Consider the following 21032-nt stretch of genomic DNA (forward strand, 5'->3'; position numbering starts at 1 on the left):
TGCTAAAGTCGACAGGCTCGGCCTGCGGGCCGTCATTCCCCCCGTGCTTACGGCGGTATTTCACAGCTTCGAAACGCCGGCTGGGGCGCAGCGGGTGCTCGGAAGCGCGGGGAGCACCGGGCGGGCACACGGGGAGCCCCTCACGCCGCATCACCGCGTCCCGGGCCCGCCGAGCCCCGCCCGCCCGTCCGCGGCCCCTGCCACCCCCGGAGCCACCATCGCGCTCAGAGCGCGCGGAGGTTTGAACCGCGCCGGCCGCCGTACGGGGGAGGTGCCATTGCCGCTTCCGCGAGAGGTGGCCTCCGACGGGCATGGAGGAGCTGCCCGTCGTCGTGGTCCTGCTCCTCCTCCTCTCCTCACTGCTTGTCCCGCTGGTGCTCCTGGATAGGAGGCGTCGCGGTCGGCGGACGCCTCCGTTCAGTCTTCTGGTGGTGGCCGGCTCTGGTGAGTGGCGGTTGCCGCCAGCGGGAGCGAGCGGCACCCTAGAGTCGCCGCTCCAGATTCCTGGAACTACGAGTCCCGGCATGCAGCGCGATGAGCGGCTAGGGTAACGCTGCCATGTGCCGTGGTGCATGCCGGGAGCTGTAGTCGCGGTTACGTGTGTCAGCCGGTGCTGGGGCCCCGCCTCGGCAGTTCCTGTGGTGCCCCCGGGCGGGCCGGGTGTCCTCGGGGCTGCCGCCTGCCCTTGGGTGTTTTGGTTCTCCATTTGAGTCATTGTTGCGCGTTTCACTGAGGTCACGGTGAAAGCACCGGTGCGGGACTGAGCCGTGCAGCTGCTCGGCCTGGCTGCAGGTTGCCGAGGCGATGCCGGGCACGGCGCTCCGAGCACTGGCGCGCCCCTCACACACGTGGCATTTGCAATCTACCCAAACCGCGGTGCTGTGATCTGCTTACAAGTCACACGTGGATCCCTCAGAGACGAGAATGTCACACCTCGCTTAAGGGGATATACACATCTGCTACTCCTTGTTACCTTGTTATCAGAGTTGATGGGCAATTAATTTACCTCCAAAAATTTATTTGCAAATTTGCAGTTGACAAATACAGGTCAGCTGTGATTTCAGCACTTCAGTATCCCTTTGGTTTTTGCACACCAACTAACTGAGTAATAATCTTGAGATCTCTCTGCATTTCAGTTTGACTGGCAGGTTTATAATTCTTCAGGTCATCTTTACATCCACTAGGGCTGGAAATGTGTGTTTTTTCCTTCAGTCCTTTGGCATCTGGTTCGTCTGTAATAAAAGAATAGTTCCACTGTACATAAGCTTACCAGATGGAATAATACATGTCAGTTAAGATCCACGTAATGTTCAAGCCTATTCTTTGAGGATTGTAAGTAGAAATCTCCTGCTCTTCTGTGAGTGCTCAGCTGATTGCGTTAAAATTTGTAAAATCTTAACAAACACCACTCAGGAGAAAATATCTCCAAACATATCTGAAAAATACCACATGAAATTGTATGGAAAGGTGGCAAAATCTAGTGCAATGCTGCACTGCTAGTGCAAACTCTACTTGCTGTCAGTTCACCAGCTGTGAGTGTTTCACCTGTGCAGCAAAGGTCTCCTGAGAGCCCAGTGACCCTGAACACCAGGAGGTAGTAGGAATACGTGCAGTTTACTGGTTTTGGTCTGCAAAAAAGCACCACAAAAGCACCACATCCAGTCAACACATGATGTATTTGTGGGTCTGGTTTCATGTTGGTCTGATGCAGTTCAGCAGATGAAAGGTGAGATTGCTCCACTTCACCTACACACACAATCTTCTTTCTCCCCCCCCTTCCACTCTAACAATATCCTTCTATCTGCTTTTCAGGGAACTCAAATGACAAAAAAAACCAAAAATTTACCCAGCTGCCAAAAAGCCCAGTATGTACAGCCTCCCCTGCTCTCTGGTTTGGTGCCAGTTCAGCTCTGGGACAGAGTGACCCTGCAGTTAGAAGGTTGTGAAGGCCTCTTCAAGGGCAGTGCTCAGAGCAGTGCCTGAAGCAGCACTGTTTGTTCTGTCAGCAGCCAGCAGCTACACTGCTCTGGCTGCAGGGGGACACTGCTGTGGCTGTCGCTGCTGTGGCTGCAGGGGGACACTGCTCTGGCTGTCACTGCTGTGGCTGTCACTGCTGTGGCTGCAGGGGGACACTGCTGTGGCTGCCTGGCTGGTTTCAGTGTGATGAGCTGGGCTAGCACACCCCTGCCCTGGCAGGGCACAGCACTGGGCACAGGGCAGGGTCAGTGGCAGTTCTGCCTCCAAGGTGCAGCCCTGAGCCAGATCCTGTCCAGCTGCATTTTGGCCATGGCCCATGGGGTGGCCTTTGAGTGCAGAGCAGTGTCACTCTGTGCCTGGTTGTTCTGCACTGTGTACAGGACATGAAACACAAACATCAGACTCCTGTGTGACCCTGGTTCAATCCCATTTCATTGGAAAACATCCATCAGTACCACTTCCCTGGGAGCTGAGTTCCCTCCATGTTATGTAAACAGTCTCAGCCATCCTCTGATGGAATCTTTACTCTCAGAAAATACTTTCTCACTGGCAGTAGTAATACTCATGTGCTTCAAAATGAAAAGTGACTGATTCAGCTGAAGAAATGGAAAGTTATGACATTTTTCACACACTAATTGCAGTTTGCTTTGTTTTACAGGTGGGCACACAACAGAAATCCTGAGATTACTCAGCTGTTTGTCAGAGTCATACTCTCCTAGACATTATGTTTTGGCAGACTCAGATAAGATGAGTGAAGCTAAAATTCGTTCTTTTGAACAAAAAAGGGCTGAAACCTTCTCCGAGTCCCAGGTAACTTGTTAAATACTCACGTAAGAAAAATTATCTTGACATTCTAATTGAAGGCAATTTGGAAATGATTCTTTGAAAGGACATTTATACCAGCTAGCCACTGAAGTGTTACTTGTAGCTGTAAAATATTGGGGCAAAAATATTGCAGAGGGGATTTTTTTTTTTTAGTTTGGCATTTCCCTCAGTGACACATAATGTTTTTTTGAAAGAAATTAGATATAAAAATATTTTATCTAAGAAAACCTTAATTTAAATTGTATTGGCTCTGTATGTTTCTAGACTATGTCTTGGTTGCATTTTTAAAATAAAGTATTAAATGTTTGTTTAAAAGGGATGCAAGACCTCTGAATGTCAGTTTTCTGGCTGATGACCTGAGCAAATGCTGAACTCCTAAAACTCATGAAAAAATCATTAAAATATCTTGTTTATTATTTTCTCAGATGTTTGCTTGCTTTCAGCTCGTTTGCTGTATGATTAACAGACAGCAGCATAACTGCTGACTTAAAGTGTGATCTGACATCCAGTGAAATTAGTAGAAAGTTTTAGTGGAATAAGTACAATGGAAATGAATGTTCTGGCTACAAAAAAATTAGGTTCTTTTGAGCAAATAGTGCAACACACAGTAAATTAATTATTTGCATGGTGTTGATTCCATATGGTGCACTTCCACTGTTTTCAGCAGTGCTGTTGGGACAAAAGGCTGTAGGACTCAGTAGCAATGACTTTCAGAATAAACCCTGTTAATTTAGCAACTGCTGCTAAGGCTCACTAAGGAATGGTATTTTTAAGTTTGTTTACTGCAACTTTCACATCTCATTGTGCACCAAGGATGAATGTTTATTAAAGTGACCAGAGGTGCTTCCTGTTCAGATTGGGTAAATAGCCATTCACACAGTCATATTCACTTACCTGAAGGATGTCCAACCCTAAATTATTAGAATTCCTAAAGACACATATTTTCAGCATTAAAAGGTTATGTGGTTTTCATAGATCACTTATTTTTGCTAAGCTTCTCTTTTATAACCTCTCCAACTACTAACAGATCCTGTAGTTATATTTTCCCTCAACACTGAAAGCCAGAGGAGCATTTTTGGCTGCATGTGAGTTGATGTCTGGATAACAGATGCTCATTTTCTTTGGCCATTCTCTTTCTACTAAGCAAAAGTATTTAGAGTGAAAATGAAAGATAAATTTTGGAAAGTAAATATCACATGCCTGTAACATATATTTGCTAAATTTCAGAGTGTGCTTTCACACACACACACACACACACACACACTCTGTGTGTTTTGTAATTGGGGGCACTGGAGATCATCAAACATTTAAAAATTATGTCTTAGTAACTTCTTGAAGCTTTGCATAAGTGGAAGGGAGAAGTCTGAATGCTTCAACACATGGTCATTCCCTTCCTCATCCTGTTAAGGAAGTAGATTTTTCCAGAACTAGGGACCAGATGGAAGACAAATTAAAATAATGATGTAACAGAAAACCAGTGATGTAAGAGAAAATTAAACATACACATCTCCTCAACCCTCCAAATAATTCTCTTTTTGACCTGTGGTCTAGCTCTGTTTTAAAAGCTATTCAGGCAGAAGGAAAGAAAGCCAGAATGAGCATCTTGCTTACAAAAAGAAAAATGCTGCACCTCAATCCACTAAGCCTCTTAAAAAAAGAACTAAAAAATGGCCCTATGAAAAGTCTCTGGTCCTGCATTCACTGGTCTCTTTGTTCTCTATCACTCCCCACCTGTAACCACAACTATTCCACATGGATGCCCCCAGAGCTGGCACTCAGGAGCCTTCTATGCTCATAGAGAACCTGTTTCAGCTGCTGGCAACATACTCTAGCAGCAGAGAAACAACTTAGTGAAGAACATGAATTCCTATACCCCCCCATGGTACAGGAGATGAGCAACCAGATTAACTAACCTTTACATAAACCTCTTCTGACCATATGTTCTTTTCCATTTCATGAGAGGTACTACGCTAAGAAATCTTATTTCTCATAATGAAAAAGAATTATGTAAACTCAATTTCTTTGCAATATGTTCAGCTGAGAATACTATACTAATTCACAGCAGTTGCAGTTTTCCACTAGCTTTTCCTTACATCCTTGCAAAGCAACATTAACTAGGTAAAGGACAACATCACTGGTTTTGAAATTACATTACAGATTTGCCAGTTTGGAACATTTGTTTTCAAATTAGAAAAAAGATTCTGAGTGCACTAAAGATGTAAAGAAAAAAAAGATGCAACAATATGACACCATAGTAGATAGGGGAGAAATCTTTTTCTGGTGTCAGACATACTATGCAGTGTTCCAGCAAAATATACAGGATGTACCTTTGGAACATTGACAGCACTTAATGAGAGGAGAGGCTGGGATTACAGAAGCATCTGGCAGTGGCTTCTAAACAAACAAACAACAACAAAACCCCCCAGTTCTGGTTTCTAATTCTAATACCTAGGAGTTGTTTGATGTGTGGACTGAAGTCCTAACATGACATAGACACTGATGTACAGAGTTTCCACCATAGTTTTTGAAAAGCATAGATAAAATCATCTTGATCTTTGCTTGAACTCTCCAAGTAAATTCCTGCTTTGACACTGTTTGGAGTTCCTCCCAAGCTCTGCTGAAATTATTTGGGTTATTTAATGATGATGAAAATCACCTACAGTTTTTTTGTCAAATGCTCTTTAACACCATTCTTACAGTGAAGGTTCATCTGAATAGTTCCACTGGACCCTGATCCGCCTAAAACCACTTTATCATACCCATATTTCTTGCAGGGCTGAGTACTATGCAAAGGTCTAAACTCCACTTAGAGCATTTCTTTTTATCATCTGAACTCATCCAAAGCTTTGAGAAACAGAGGCAGTGATAACCAGAAACCTGTTGAATAGGGAGCAGGGGGTATGTTTATCTTTCCATATTCTGTTGTCAGAGTAATGCAATCAGAGTTTCAACACCTGCAAATAAAACATTAAAAAATCAGTTTGTAACATCTGTTAATGCCTTCCAGTATCACAGCTATTGAAGAAAGATATCACAATGAAACAGGATAATCTCAGACGAGAAAATTAACATTCCGCATTTACAAATATTGGGGTTTTTTAAATTCTTTCCACTTAATATATCAAAAATATCCCAGTTACTGCTGTTCAAGACAGATTTGTAGTTTGTATTTACCATACAGGTTTTGTTAACATCCTCTTTCAGGGGCACAAATCGCCAGGACTAAGCTGTGACAATTAGCAAGGTGCACATGAAGTAACTGGGCAATTTTCAGTGTTTAGAGTTTCTCACCCCCATGTGAAGTGAGGTAACAACCACTATCCACATGTCAGCATCACTGAACACCGCACTGCAGCCACTACATTTGCCTTTCATTTACACAGGCCAAAATGTCATTGGCATCAGGAGTGCCTTCTGCCACAGCAATAATTCTTAGGTGCAGCTCCTCTCCACTGAGGTAAGGGCACCTGCAAGGAAGGAGGCAGCCTAACAACTGCTCCCTGCTCCTGGGCCTTCAAGACAAAAGGAATCATCCTTGCTTTATTGATTTGATACCTTTTACACACCATGAATAATCTTCCTTTAGGGAAAGAACAAAGAAAGTTACTTCTTTACCTATTTTTTACTTAACGATAAGATGTTCTTTCCTGTTTCTTTACGCAGATATTTTGCATTTGAATGTGTGTTGCGCATATCTTTAGACTCCTCACGGAGTACTCATTTAAAGGGTGGTGATACTGGCTTGTAGGCGTTAGCTGGCACTGGGCGGGCAGCAGCGGAGCAGAGCCGCGCGTTTCCCGCAGTGTCAATGAACGCCCGGCAGCTCCGAGCGCCGCCGGTGCCCACGAGGTGCCGCCCTCGCCCGGCGCTGCTGCTGCGGCTTGCCGGGGCTCGGGGAAGCCGAGACAGCACCGAACAACAGCCACCAGTTCTCGTGTGTCTCTGTGCTGCACTGTGGACTTTTTATACACAAACCTTCCCAAACTAGACTAAGGAAAGGGGGAAAAGGCTGGCACAGATAGATTTAACAAGAAGGAGCCACAGCATTGTCAGGAGAGTAACAGCTCCACTCGTGCTCTTTTCCAGTTCAGCCTGGATCGCATTCCCAGGAGCCGGGAGGTCAGACAGTCCTGGGTCTCCTCTGTGCTAACAACACTGTACTCCGTACTTTACTCCCTCCCTCTGACCTACAAACGGAAACCAGATTTGGTAGGTAAAGAAAATGTTAATTTATTGAGAACTTGCTAATCCGCATTATAAAAGCACTTGGCATATGCAGACTGCATCTCATATGTATGCTTAGGTTTATAATTCACAGGAAAACTATTTTTAATTTTAAATTAAATATAGCAGCAGTACATCAAGAAAGCAAGAACAGGTTGCACTGCTGGTGAATTAGAATAGCAAATACCAGTTTTCCCTCGCAAAGTTTGCAAGTACCTTCACAAAGTCACTCCCTTGTTATGCTGGTAGAGCCAGCAAAAACAAGATTGCTGCTTCCTGATAGTATCTCTTCAGGATTGCAGCAGCACAAACTATGCCTGAAAGCCTGGTTATCCTGTTGGCTGGACTTGCTTCTAAAATGGTATGACCAGTCTGGCACAGACAGGTTCAGACCAGCACAAATATATACAGATTCAGTTCTTGTGCTTACATGGACTTCTGAGCTACAATGCATATTTATTTAGTCTTTGGCTGACATTAGTCATCTCATCTAATGACAAAAAGCATCACCGCTGAAGTAGCAACTCCTCAGCACTTCAGTAGCTTTTTCAAGCTGTTCCGAAAACTGCACTCTCATGCTAATTACATTTATTTTAAAATATTCCACACACTTAAGTAAGCTGAATTCTTGCTAGAGTTGTCATCTTAAGGAGTCAGTAATCTAAACTTGAAGATTTTTTAAAAAGTATTAGTTCAGCAGAATTTCAAATTAATACTTTATGAGGTTTAAAATGCTTAAATGAAACATGTAAAAACTAGTGCAGTTACAAAGTATTTTTCATAATTTAGTAGTAGCATCTATACACACACATATTTGTAAGGAGACTATTTTTAAATCCCTCTGTGAACTGCATGGCTAATTCTAAAGAGGCTTTTAAAAGTTTGTGGTATTTTGACTGTTTAGAGAGGCTGCTGTGAGTAATGTGATCTCATTTGCTTCAATAGTACTGGTCAGTTCCTGTCAGATCAAAAGCTTCTCACTTGCTCGACTTTTCAAACAGTTTAGTGTGCAAAGCAACAGAAGTAGGGGTTTTTGCAGTTGCTGTTTTTCAAACCTATTCTGAAAACTGGAGATAAAACTGAGAGAGGGGAGAAGGTGGCATGCTATTCTTTCTACAGTGGTTTTGATTGGGGCAATCATAATAGTCACGTTTGTTGACATGAGCAGACAGAAAAATGTGAGTAACTATTTTAGTAATCACTTTGCTACACCACTGTATTAAGTTAAGTATTTTTTTACATATTGCAAAAGAAATTGACTGGAAAAATCTCACTGTGTAGCTTAATAAAGGAAGCAGGAAGTTACTAATCTAATTCTATGTTTTCTGTTTACCAAAGGAATTTAAAGTGACAGAGGGATTTACACACAGTTATTAGAAATGGTGTTGGAGCTGATAACTGTGATAAGCTATCAAACAAACGTTTTGGAAAACACTTGTGCTTGTAAAATTAAGGATAGGTTTTAGCAAGGCCTTTAAGCCCACTGCAGTGTTTAAAGTAACCCCTGTCTCAAAATGAGACCCAAAGAGTCTTTATCCATGATTAAAGAGCTGGAGGGGAGGGCAAACCCCAATTACTTTTTGTCAGGTGCTACTATCAATGAAAATAGCAGCTGGCAGAAGCATCCCTGGCATTATGACAAATCATGTACCACTTGAAAGCTGCTTACATACTACTACTTGTACGTGTATCTTAGTTAAAGAATTCTCTGAAATATAATATCTCAGAGAGCTGCAAAGATTTTAAAACACTTAGCCAAGGAGACTGTTTCAGGGATTAAAATACCTCACATTGCCAGTGAAAAGACTGTATGGTATGTGAGGCGACTGGTAGTATTTAATTGCCTTTCCACAAAAATGTGTGCAGTGATTTGAAACTCACTCTACTAACTCATAAGCAAAATGTAATGCTTAGTAATGCAAAGAACTAGAACTAGGCTGGGATAAATGCTGGCACTCACAGGTTCATCTATAACTTTTGGCATGGAAATCAACAACTGAGTTTAGAAACAAGCACTGTATTACATCATGCTGAGAGCTTCATATTTTTAAACAGGAGAGCTCATGGGTGTTGTACATTTTCAGCATAGACACTGGTCTTGTTTAACTGCAGGAGGGAAAGACAGCCTTGCTTCTAAGTCATTTGTGTGTATGAGTGATCCCCAAACCCTTACACTTGCTTTCAGGCTTGTCAGAAATATGTGTACATATGAAGCAATGACTGAAGTCTTCTGTAGGCAGCCTAAAGCTAGAGAAACACAGAAGTGTTGCAGTGGTTAAGAAATGCAGGACAAGAAATGTACTGCAAAGGGAGCCCAAAACCAGTGGGTGCACAAAGGCAAGATTTGGTACAGGTATGGTAGTTACGCCAACCTAAGCCTGTCTGTGGAGCGCAAATAGCTGCAAAAGAGAAACAGCAAACCCAGCTGCACTGGAGTTACTTGATGAGCACTTGATATGTGCTTTACTTGATGAGCACTGGGTCCCTTTTGTATCTCACACTGATCTGGCAAAGCTTCTTGCATCAGTTTTCCTGAGCAATCAGTTCCATCTAGCCCTTCATCAAGATAGTAAGTTCAGAAAGAACTGAACAACTCCCAGGAGATCTTTGCTGTCTTGCAGGACTTTACCCACACTTGAAGTGGGCCTCCAGAGAGTTTAGGAAATGTGAAAGTCAGTTGAGTTGTTCAGCTTGAGATCATCTTCAAGAGGGCCATTTCTGAGTTATGAACATCTGCACTCTGCAGCTTAAGTCCCTTTAGAGATATTAAGCCAAGTAACAATTAAGATGTCAGAAGTGATGATTGGCTTGTGTTTCTATAGCCAAGAATTACAAAAATGTAAATATCATGTGCTTCTACAGCCAAGAATTACAGAAACGTAAATATCAGTGTGTTTTGCAGGTGAATGTATGGTGAGCAGTTTTTATAACATCTATCTGCCTTAGATAGGCTTCCTATACAAAGGTCTAAAATTCCAGGGACGGAAAGGCTTGTGCCAGCACACTCTGCTTACACCCACCTTCCCCCAGAAAAGCTTTTAAAACCATTCATCAGCTGCAGCCAGATTTAGCATGCAGCCTCAGAGATTGCAAATTCCTACCATGAAAACAGGCAGCTGGTCAGAGAGGAGAGACTTCTGTTGTCTTCATTTGAGAGAAAGGCTAAAAAGAAACATAAAACTAGAATAAGATAAGATCTATTATCTAGAAAAGGATGCAAATCCTTCTTATTTATAGAAAATTAAACAAGCTGCACAGAGATTTGTCCTGTTCCAAGGACAAAGAAAATTACTGCATCCTACATAGATCATTTGATATACAAGAAGGACTAAACTAAAGTTACATCTTTGCTTTAATATGCTTGAAGTCAGTCAGTAGATGCGAGTTCAAAGGAAACTGGTCTTCAGTTCTCTTGCTGGTTACACAACCATTGTCTTTGGGCCAGTTTGCCAAGCCTGCAAGTAAGTTTTCAGGTGATCTAGCCTTTTGTCTGGATCCTGATTACCCTGCTCATTCTGGCATACCTGAAATCCAAACTGAAAATGAAGGATGTGCCCCTACCATACAGCAGAAGCTGCAAAATATTGTATCCAGTCCTCGTTTTCAGCCATAGATGGGTTATGTAATTGGGTCAGTGATTTGCTATCCTTTAATATAATTAAATTTCACCTTCTGCACATTTCAGTTGTGCAGAAATTCTGCATAAAGCTCCATTCATTAACAGATTGCACATCCTGGACCCTTAGGACCAGATTTTTTTTCCTTTTCTAGGGACTCTTCTGAACAGTTCCCACTGCCTCAGGGCTCTACAGAGCCTGAAATAAGCAGATATTTTCAGATGACTGCTATTTGGGAAAACCTGGGTTAAATGAGGCTAACAAGGCAGTGCTCCCACATTAGGGCCTCCTTCCTGTGGGAAGTCTGTAGTAAGTTTGCACATTTGCACAGCAAGTACATGTTCTGCTGTCAGAGAATGAGAATGAAACTTCTTTCTAGGAGCCTGAAACCTGCACAGCTGATCATGCTTGGAGCAATCACCTCTTCTTTTATGACTGCACATCCCATCGCACATGCCTGACCCCCTGACTGGTTAAAGTGACTGAGGCAGCTTCTGGTTACAGAAGTGTTTGCACAGTAAGCTAAATGAAAGGAGATCATTATTTCATTTAGCTGAGATTTTCCATTCTTTGTGCTTTGCCCAAAATGCCTTAAGTTCATAACACTCTCACAAATTACTGTGACAAATAGTAAGTTATTGTCCCTTATATCATGGTTCTAATTGGAACTTTGTGGAAAGCTACAAAATCCGGGTGGTGGCATTTTTTTCTTCATTCATTTTATAACAAGTGATCTTTGTATAATGCAATATTAGAACTATCTGCTGCATTCTTTTGTACACTGCATCTTTCCAAAGTGTTTATAATTCTTTGGACCAGACTGTACGTCTGATCTACTAATGTTCTTCTCTGATCAAAACAGTCAAAATAAGCAAGAGTGAGAACATTGGATTAAGAACTTCAGCAATACAATCTTTTTTCATCCAAAAAGAAAACAAAATGAAGGCATCAAAATTTGTTTAACTTGTCAGTGTTGATGAAAATGAGTCTTATTCACCCCTCCTACCTTGTGTACAGCTTCCCTGCAGCCCCAATGCAGAATTACCCTGTGCTGAGCACAGATAAACATCTGGAGCTATTCCAGTCAGCTGGTTCAAAGCTTTGTTGTAGCTCTGCCCTTTCTGTGACTGCTAATTAACTGCCTATAGACACTGCTTTTCACAGGGAGGACAGGAGCAGCAGTAAAGATGAACTGAGATCTTAGCTTAGATTTAAGGAGGCAGTTTTAGACGTAAAAGTCTTAACTCATCAGCTATCAGGGTCATTATGAACCTAATGCACACCCTGGTCACACTTCTTGTATGTTATAAAGCATAACAGTCTTGCTAAATCTAACCACTGGTATGCAGGGACAGAGTGCCAACACCTCTAGGTCTTACACTGTGAAGATATTTCAGGCAGGTATTTGATGCACATTCTTGCTATACCAACTTCAGGGATTAGGCAGTAGCCCAAGAGATGTTTTATGAACATTTAAATATCAGTTTTAGTTAACCTAAAACACTGCTTTTAAGTTGAAGTTAAACAAATGTCTGATTAATGAAAGACACACTGAGATTTGCAATTAAAGGCTCAACTTAGACCACTAGTAATAACATATATGAGTATATTTGAAAGTCCTTGGATTTAATTTCTCCTTTTGAGTAGAAGCAGGCTACTAGAACAAGCAGTACTTTCTATATGAGGAGATATAAAAATTATTTGTAGAGAGGTTCTAAAAGGTTGGATGGTATTTCTCATGGTGACCAAGAGACTGTGGTCAGGTTCACATTCAGCCAAGGTGACATTGCTGAAAGCCAGATAGTTCCTAGTGTTGTAGGTAAAGATGTAGTTCAGATGTAGTTCAAATTAACTACCATTTAATTTACTTGGCAAAAGTTTTTTACTGAATTCTTTTATGACCAACTTTTTCATCTACACTAAGTCAAATTTCCTCTACTTCCTACTAATTTGTCAGCAGCAATAAACCACATACCCACTCCATAGTAATGTAGGTAAGGAGTTAGTTTATTCTCCACATAGTATCTGATTTGGTAAGCTTGTTCTTTTTTAACCAACCCATCTCCCACAGTTTCTCAAAGGACTCAATGTTTGTTTTGTTGGTCCCACTGACAGCCTGGGTGTTGATGTAATGTTTTAATAAGCAACACTAACAATTTCACAGACTTTAGCCTTAGTACCAGTCTCACAGCTGTCATTTATTATTATTTTTAATTGATCATTCTATGCTTCTCATTTTACATTTGGCAACTAGGCTGGGAAGTTTGCTGATGGAAACTACCACTCCAAAGACCTTTTAATCCCAATGACAGACCTGTCACCTGGCATACAGGGGCAGTTAGGTATGGTGCCTAAGGTTAGACTCCTTAGAAAAAATTAAAGCCTGCATGTTTCTTTAGGCATCCAAATGAACCTTCCTCACTAAGCTGTTGCCTAACTTCTGACACTCTTAATGACCCCAATCATATCTTCTCTTTTCATCAGTAAAGCCCTTGGGCATACCCACAAGCAGGCCTGAGCTGTTTTAAGTCTTTACAGTGTCAAATAGCCACATGCATAGCTAAGCTCTGCTGAAATCCAGGGCCTGGGAGGTTCCCTCACTGCTTTGTATTCAGAGGCTGATGCAAATCACATCAGCTGGGCCTCTTCCCTTGTCTCTTGCCCCTGAGGACAGTGGGTTGGTAGCCTGGGTCAGGCCTAGAAGGCAGGAGTGATAATGCCTAATGCTGTTACAATTAAAACCTTACATCCAGTTCCTAGTGGGTTTGCAGAAGCTCTCCCTTTCCCCCATAAAAAATCCACTAGGTAGGATTTTTTCTGTCTCTCCCCAAACCTTTAGAAAGTGAGAGCTGCATCAAAGGTGATGTTTCCCAATCTATTTCATTCTATGATGAAAGTAACACTCAGAAACAAAGAGGAGCCCAGTTGTGTAGTGTACTAATTTAGAGTCCTTGCTCTTCCACTTCTCTCTCCCTCACTCTGGCATTCACTAATCTTATTTATCCTGGTTAGGTAATCTGCCTGTAGGACCACACATGTCTCCACTTGTTTTGAAGAGCACCTCACTTACTGCTGTATTGTATGATAATAACAACAGCTACTGTACCAGTGAGATCCAGAGGGGAACAAGGAAAGTTTCCGTGGCAGTGCTACAGCCCAAACACAAGCTGTTCCTGTAGGACACTAGAACCACCTTCTTGCACCCCTGATGATTCAAGTGATTTAAACAGCAGAAGATAAAAGTGTACCCAGGTATAATTCAGTTCTACCTTAATTACCTGATTTACATCAGACTACCCAGCTAGTTTTGGTTTTGTTTTTTTTTTTTTTTTTTTGTCTGCCTTGCATTCTGTAGGTAAGTTCAAACAGAAAATAGGGTGTGAAGTTTTACCTGGTTTTATATGCAGGTGGTGGAGGAAAGTGAACTGGATAAGATCTTCACTCATCTTCACTCTTCAAAAAGAATAAACCAGTAGGTAGTTTAATGACCTTTCTATTGTGCAAACAGAACCTGAAATTCTTCTTTCTCCCCATCAATAACAATAATAAGGTTCCTGCCTTTTTTAAACTGTAAAAAGTATTAACAATTCTAAGCTAATTTTTCTCAACCTTCAAAACTTGAATTTTCAGACATACTAAAGAGCAAAAGTTTCCATAAGCACTCCCTCTCAACATGCATAAGTATTTGAGTGTGAAGTTTTTGAAATAGTAATATAATATTAAAACCAAGCAAGGGCTGATGAGTTTGTGAAATGCTGTAATTTACATAGCAGAATACAAATTAATTCATTGCAGATTCTCTCTTCTTGTGCCACAAAAACAACCACCTCCCCCCATCAAAACAAAAACCACACAAACAAAAGAATTCATTATTGTTCTAACATAGGAATATCTAATAGGTTTTTCCTACATTGTTAAAAAGTAGGTATTGCATAGCAGTTAAAAGGTAGCACTTGCATAGATTTGGATCATTCAGCTAACCCAGCTTTGGTCCATTTTGTATCACTCCACTTGCCTGTGCCCCTTTTAGCTGTCTATCCCCACCACCTCCTGTTCCCTGAGTCTGACTCCAGGTGCTCAGCACTGAGGAGCAGGGAGCATTACCAGAACAAAGGAGGCCCAGGCAGTGTCCTACAGGGGCTCCAGGAGGTGGCCCCATGCCTGCTAAGCAGCACAACCTTCAGCTCACACATGCACATCCCCACACCACCATCAGCCCCAGCGAGCAGGGCAGCTTTTCTGCTCTTGACCAGGTGACAAAAGGCCAATCTCTGCAGAGTCATTAAGGAGAGCAGCAGGTGTTGCCAGTTCCCTATGCAAAGCAAATTGCAAATTAGTTTTCCACTTTCTACTAAATTGAGGGGGACTACATTGTCCTCCTTTTGATTGTTGTACTTTGGGAACATAAGTAAACACTTGTTCTTTAAAATATACACAGCAATTGTATGTTTATGTACTTATGAGAGAAACTACAAGTTTACTTCTTTACTCATTTTTGCTTTGGCCAGTGACATTTAATCCCAGTGAAGCTGCAAGCTCTGCTTTCAGTGTTTTCCATGGTAAATGTCACTGCTACAGTGCTGCATTCACCAACTCTAAAGTAGCTTTTATCAGCAGTGATGCCATGTGCCAGTGTTCCCAGACTGCTGGCTTAGCTTATTTTCTTTCAACAGCTGTGGAAAATATCTGAAGCACAAAGGCAAGAACTATTCCATTTTTATATAAAAGTGGTTAATAGGAAATTAGATTTACAGAGTTGCTGAAGGTAAATGTTGTATTCTGATCCTTTACTTTTAAACCTCCATTAATATACAGCTTGATTTGTTTCTTTTACTGTTTGGAATTTGGTTAGATTGAATTGGCAGTGAATTTTAGTATGTAGGACTTAGTTTATAGACCTAGCTGTGAGCCCAGGCAGCCAGTGAGCCAATTTAACAGAGAGCTGGGCATTTCCTTGCATCAGAGGTGCATATGAATGGTGTGGAGAGACCTGTAGCACTGGCTTCTGGAACAATCCCTTACAGCTTCTTGGCAACAAAACAGGAACCCCCGGTGACCAGGAAAGTCCTTGGACAATTGCAACTCAAGAGGTCACAAAAGTGACACAAAAATTGTCTTGGGCCCCCTTTTTCCCCCTTTCTGCTGCCTCATTAAGGAAGGCTGAACCCAGAGATTTTCAGAGACATATCTCATGCAACACAAATATTCTACAGGCAGCCTTTTAGCTGAAGTAAATAGATTCTGAGGGAAACAGATAAAGGGAAAGAGATTTCTGAGGGAAACAACATTTGCAAATGCTGTTTGTAAATAGATGCTTGAGGGAAACACCCTCAATAGCTGCTTGACCTTGTAGAGGGCCTGGTCCCTTGTCCAATAGATGCCTGCCTCCTCCCCAGAGAATACTGGTGATTGCCATGGGAGATACTGGCATTCTGCTGGTGGGGAAAAGCAAAAGCCTTGGTCTTTTCAAGGTGTAAGACATCAATCATTCTCCAAAATTTACTTTTAAATAGTGCTTTGAAATTCACTAGTAGGACTGCTCACCTTCTCATCTTTGAGGAAGGCTGTAGGTGATTCTGTTCCTTTCCATCATCCTTTCCAGTTTGTGTACAGCAGGAGCTGAACAGCAACATTTCTACCTTACACCTTCTGCAATGGTTCCTTGTCTTTATAATGTACATATTTGTTTTCTCTGAAGTTTTCCCTGTACATCAAACACTTGAAGAGTGTATGATGACACTTGAAGAGTTTATGATGTTGGACTCCAAGCAGAAGGACCACTGGTTTCCCTTCCTGCTGGCAGTGTGAGAGAGAGTAAATTGGACTGGTCAGACCAGATTTTTGGAGAGGAGTTGCCACTGCAATTGCAACTACACCAGTTCTAAGCAGGACATGCCTGTAGACACGTACTGAAGGTTAACTGAAGGTCACTTTTTAGTTCTGACTTACAGAACAAAGCCACCAGTTCAGATAGGGATCTGCTGGTGGGTTTCAGCAGGTTTATAACAGTCTTTTTCATGGCCAGTTCCTAAATCCAAACATTTTGGGATAGGAACATCTAGAGTTATATACCAGAGTATTATATGAGCATTTTGCATACAGAAATCCTATAGAGCCACATCTGCTTTGCCCTCTTTGAACTCATATGTGTGGAAATGGAAAGAGCAGAGGACATGAGTTATGATCAGACCATGTTTTTTTAAAGATGCCAAGTCCATCATCTTCCTGATCCTTTTTCCTGCATGCAAGTACTTTTCTGTGTATCAAAGGGCATCTGAGAGGCAGCTTACAAATTATAAACAGTCAGTAGAAAATAAAAACTGAATGCATCATATCAAAACCTGAATACAGGAGAGGTATTTTATTACTATTTTAATTTTGATAGCTGTCTTTCTGTTTTGTACTTCAGCAAAGTAATAAGAGAGCTCACTGTGGCCTTCAGAGCTACACAGAGATTCACAAATTTATTCTTATTTCATTACATCTTTTGTGAGTACACTTAGTTTGGAATTCACTGTGGCATTTACCTTTATGTGTGCATCTAGACACAAGAATACCAAAATACCAAAAGGAATGGAGCTGCTGGCCAGGCTTAATAAAGGGGAGAAGTAGGATGAAGTCTATGGCTCAATAAAGACAATGACTGTAAAAATTCAGCTTTTTCTAAAACCAGTTCTACAGTTCTCAACTTCTGGGCCCAGTAGAATGTTAGGATGGCTACCTGACCTAAGTCATATCCACAACTATATATTGTGTATTGGTATATTTTGTGTCACACTGTGGAAAGTAAGGGACCAGTGTTTGAGCTTTCATTGTAAGTAGAGGCTAAAAGAGTGCAGAGCTATTCAAGAAGGAAGACAGCTGGAAGGGTGCCTGAGAACAGGGATGCAAAGAGAGATGAACACCAGTGATCACAAAACAAAAGGAAAGAGAGGATGGGTGGGAGACATCTCAGAGGATTGGGTAGAGTACAGACGAATTGGTGGAAAAGGATGGCACTGAGGAAAGGACAGGGGAAAGGATGGCAATAGAATGGAGAAAGGGCCAGGGAGCAGTGAAGATAGAACAATATGTCTACTCCAGGTAGCTCTGCTGAGGAAGGGGAAAGTGGAGTTTCTGTTCAGCAGTGGTGCACATTTTGGTCTGTTCCCTTAAAACCAGATTTTGAATAGGAAATCAGTAGTTAGACTGTATATTCAACTCACAAAAATAATAACCAGTAAATCATTTTTTGGGGCTTTGGGTGTTTCTTATGCACTTATCTGGAACAGGCCAACTTCTGCAGGGATGCTGGTGGGTTTTGCCTGCAGACACAGCAGAACAAATTGTTTCCTATGCCTACATTTACAGTACAGAAACAAATGTTATTACCAACAGAGATACCTAAACATGCCTTAAGTTACATGTCAGTAGCCATGTACCAGCATCACAGCCAACATTCATGCAAATTAATCAAACTTTCCAGGAAATATGGCAAAATGCATTATTTAGTTTACAGATACGGAAAAGTTTCTTTGAAATGCAAAAAGGCAGCATGTGTAGTTGGTTTGTGTCCTTACTCACCAAGCCAAATGTACAAAAAACAGATCTGCATTCTCAGTAGATTGTAGAGTAGGCTATAAGGTCCCAGTGTGGATGTGCTTTAATCAGGTTCAGCAGGAGGTTTGAAACCACAGTATTCTTCTCTGATTTCAAAACTCTAGGATGTAAAGATGATGTGTTCAGCTTCTGACCTATATAATACAAAATTCATACAAAATAAGTACATAGTTGCAAGTTTCAAATTCAAGTAGCTGTGGCTGTTGATATCCTAAAACTTCCAGATTAAAACTGCATACAGCACGTTACTTGTAAGGGACTCTGAGAAAACATCAGCAAAGTCTTGCATTAATAAATAGTTCAATTGAGATCAACAATAAAATCAGAACATTTTTAGAAACAGTATTACAGTCTGTTGATTCTGGTCAGAAAACACAGCATTGCAGTCATCACATCCCCAAGCTGTATTTCTGGGGCTATAATCAAGGCAGAGAATAGTTGAGAGAATTTGGAACTCCAAATCTGTTGCTGCTTTTTGCTGAGGCAAGGTGCTTCTAACCAGATTATCAGTGGGATCTTGCCATGAAGCAGAAAGGAAATGTTCTGAACTAATTGTTACAGCCTTGAAGCAGAAATTCAGATTTTTTTCCCCCCACCAGTATAATATCTTTCACAAGCTGGTGAAGTTGGAACAAAAAAAAAAGTGAGTTTATGGGGTATAGGGCCATGATTTTATAAAAGAACTCTTTATTTCCATGTAACCCCAGCTGTGCAGAAAAGTGCTGATTACATGGTATTATTTAAGTTTAGTAAGAAATTTCTTGCCTGAAATCAATTTGGATACCAAGTGGAGTGCCTAATATACCCTGGTTTCAGCCTTTTACTTTTAAGCAATCTGTTTTTCAGTTGAACAATGTCTAAAATTAAAAGAGTACTTTCTTTTATTGTTAACATTTATAAGTGAATTTGAGATCTCTGCTCGAAGGACATGACATGTTTTTACCACAACTCCTTCCTTCTGTATGCTTTTAACTGTCTCCTAGTGTTTATTAAAAATAAAAAATAAAATCTAGTCACACATATCAGCTAATAGATTCTTGTGAAGGTCCTAATTCATCAGCACACTTTTAATGAACTCTTAAGTGTTTTACTGACTTAAGCCAAGGTTCAAGAGGTTTATAACTGGATCCCAGGTTTAATCCTAATTAAATTTCTTTGGCTTTATTATGTGCACAGATTTAATGACTGACATAACACAAAGCTGTGAGTGAGAGTGGAAGTTGTTTTGGTTATAGACCCATGAATCAAGGAATTGTAAACTTTTCCTTCATAGAAATAACTGTGCCATCTCAGAGGTCTTTTTCTCCTTCATAACATGTAAAAAAATATGGTATTTTGAATATGGTATTATTTGGTACTTTGAAGCAATGTGTTTTGTTTGCCCCTCCTATTTTTTTATATTCACCTGCCTTTTCTGGGTTTTTAAATATATTTTTTGAAATCTATTTTTTGTGTAAATGTAATGCTAAATCAATATACACTTAATTCTTTGCTGTATGAAAAAACTCATTACTTACTTTTGTAATGTGTTTCATCTCTTTTAGATATTGTGCAATGGACCAGGAACATGTGTTCCTGTCTGTTTATCTGCTTTTCTTCTTGGCCTTCTACGAATAAAGAGAACAATTATTGTGTATGTAGAGAGCATCTGCCGTGTGGAAACTTTATCCTTGTCTGGAAAGATTCTTTACTACTTTTCAGATTATTTCATTGTTCAGTGGCCTGATCTAAAGAAAAAATATCCCAAGTCAGTGTATCTTGGTCGAATAGTGTAACAACAGAAGACAAGATAAACTTTACCTGAAATAGATTCTACAAGCTCCTCACTTGCATTCCTGTAGTAATTTATTTTCCAGAATTCCTGTTACTATATTAGGCTGGTACTTAAAAATGAGACAATAAAGATTTCTCTACATTTAAGTAAAATTTGTGTGTATTTATGTTTATTGCTAACATGTAGATCTGTGTGCCAATCACTCACACTGGCTCTAAGTCTATCCTGTCTCTGTTTTCATCTAGTTTTTCTGCTATGTGAATGGTAATTCTTGTCTACAAATAAATATGGGAATTTGTATGAATGTAACATTTCCTGTAAGGAAACTTTGTGTCATTTTTAAAATTGCAGGCAACAAGGTCTTTTTCTAGCACAACAGATTTTACTTCCTTCATGCTAGTGGTGAAGTCCCTTGTGATCCTTAGAGAATAAAGAAAACAGTTATATTAAGCTGGCTTCATGACAGTTTGTACTTTACAGTCTTCCAAAACCCCCAGAGCATTAAACAAGTATCATTTTTCCCTCTGGTCTTGTCAAGGCTGTCCTTATAATCTGTTGTGCACCTTTTGAAAATTGTTGCTCACTTCTTAAGATGAATAAAAAGGTGACAAGTGTCATGCTACAGGCACAATACTTACCCATTTAAGAAGAATTTCTTCAAAGCTTATGTGCAAAAAGCCTTACCAAATCTACATCAAACAGAGCAAAACTGTCAGTTGGGGAAATTGAACTGGTTCAAGCTCTGAAATAGAGAAAAAAAAATCAGTAATGAGGGAAAGAACAGTTTCCCTCTTTTCCTGATACAGTGAATTTGACTTCCAGTATATCCTGTTTTCTCATTTTAAGCACCTTACTTTGAACAGTACAATTTATACTTAAGACTTTGCCATGAAAAATGGTATCCTGTACATTGGAACAGCTTTTAAAAGGAATCTTGTTGGCAGTAAACGTTTGAAAGCATACTCCAGCATTTCACATTTATCTGGCAAAGTGTAATTCTACAACTATCCCACCTA

General features: G+C 40.7%; 1 protein-coding gene across 1 annotated transcript; it reads left to right on the forward strand.

Moving 5' to 3' along the window:
- Positions 1-286: 286 nt before the first annotated feature.
- Positions 287-20039, forward strand: ALG14 (ALG14 UDP-N-acetylglucosaminyltransferase subunit). The gene is made up of 4 exons (XM_054286075.1): positions 287-444; positions 2636-2787; positions 6889-7011; positions 19787-20039. Exons 1-4 carry the CDS (start codon positions 312-314, stop codon positions 20015-20017), a joined length of 639 nt encoding a protein of 212 aa, XP_054142050.1. The 5' UTR covers positions 287-311; the 3' UTR covers positions 20018-20039.
- The last annotated feature ends 993 nt before the right edge of the window (positions 20040-21032 follow it).

Source organism: Melozone crissalis, unplaced genomic scaffold (assembly GCF_028551555.1).
Source record: "Melozone crissalis strain CALT ecotype California unplaced genomic scaffold, PUWL_Pcris_2 ptg000045l_1, whole genome shotgun sequence".
NCBI lineage: Eukaryota > Metazoa > Chordata > Aves > Passeriformes > Passerellidae > Melozone > Melozone crissalis.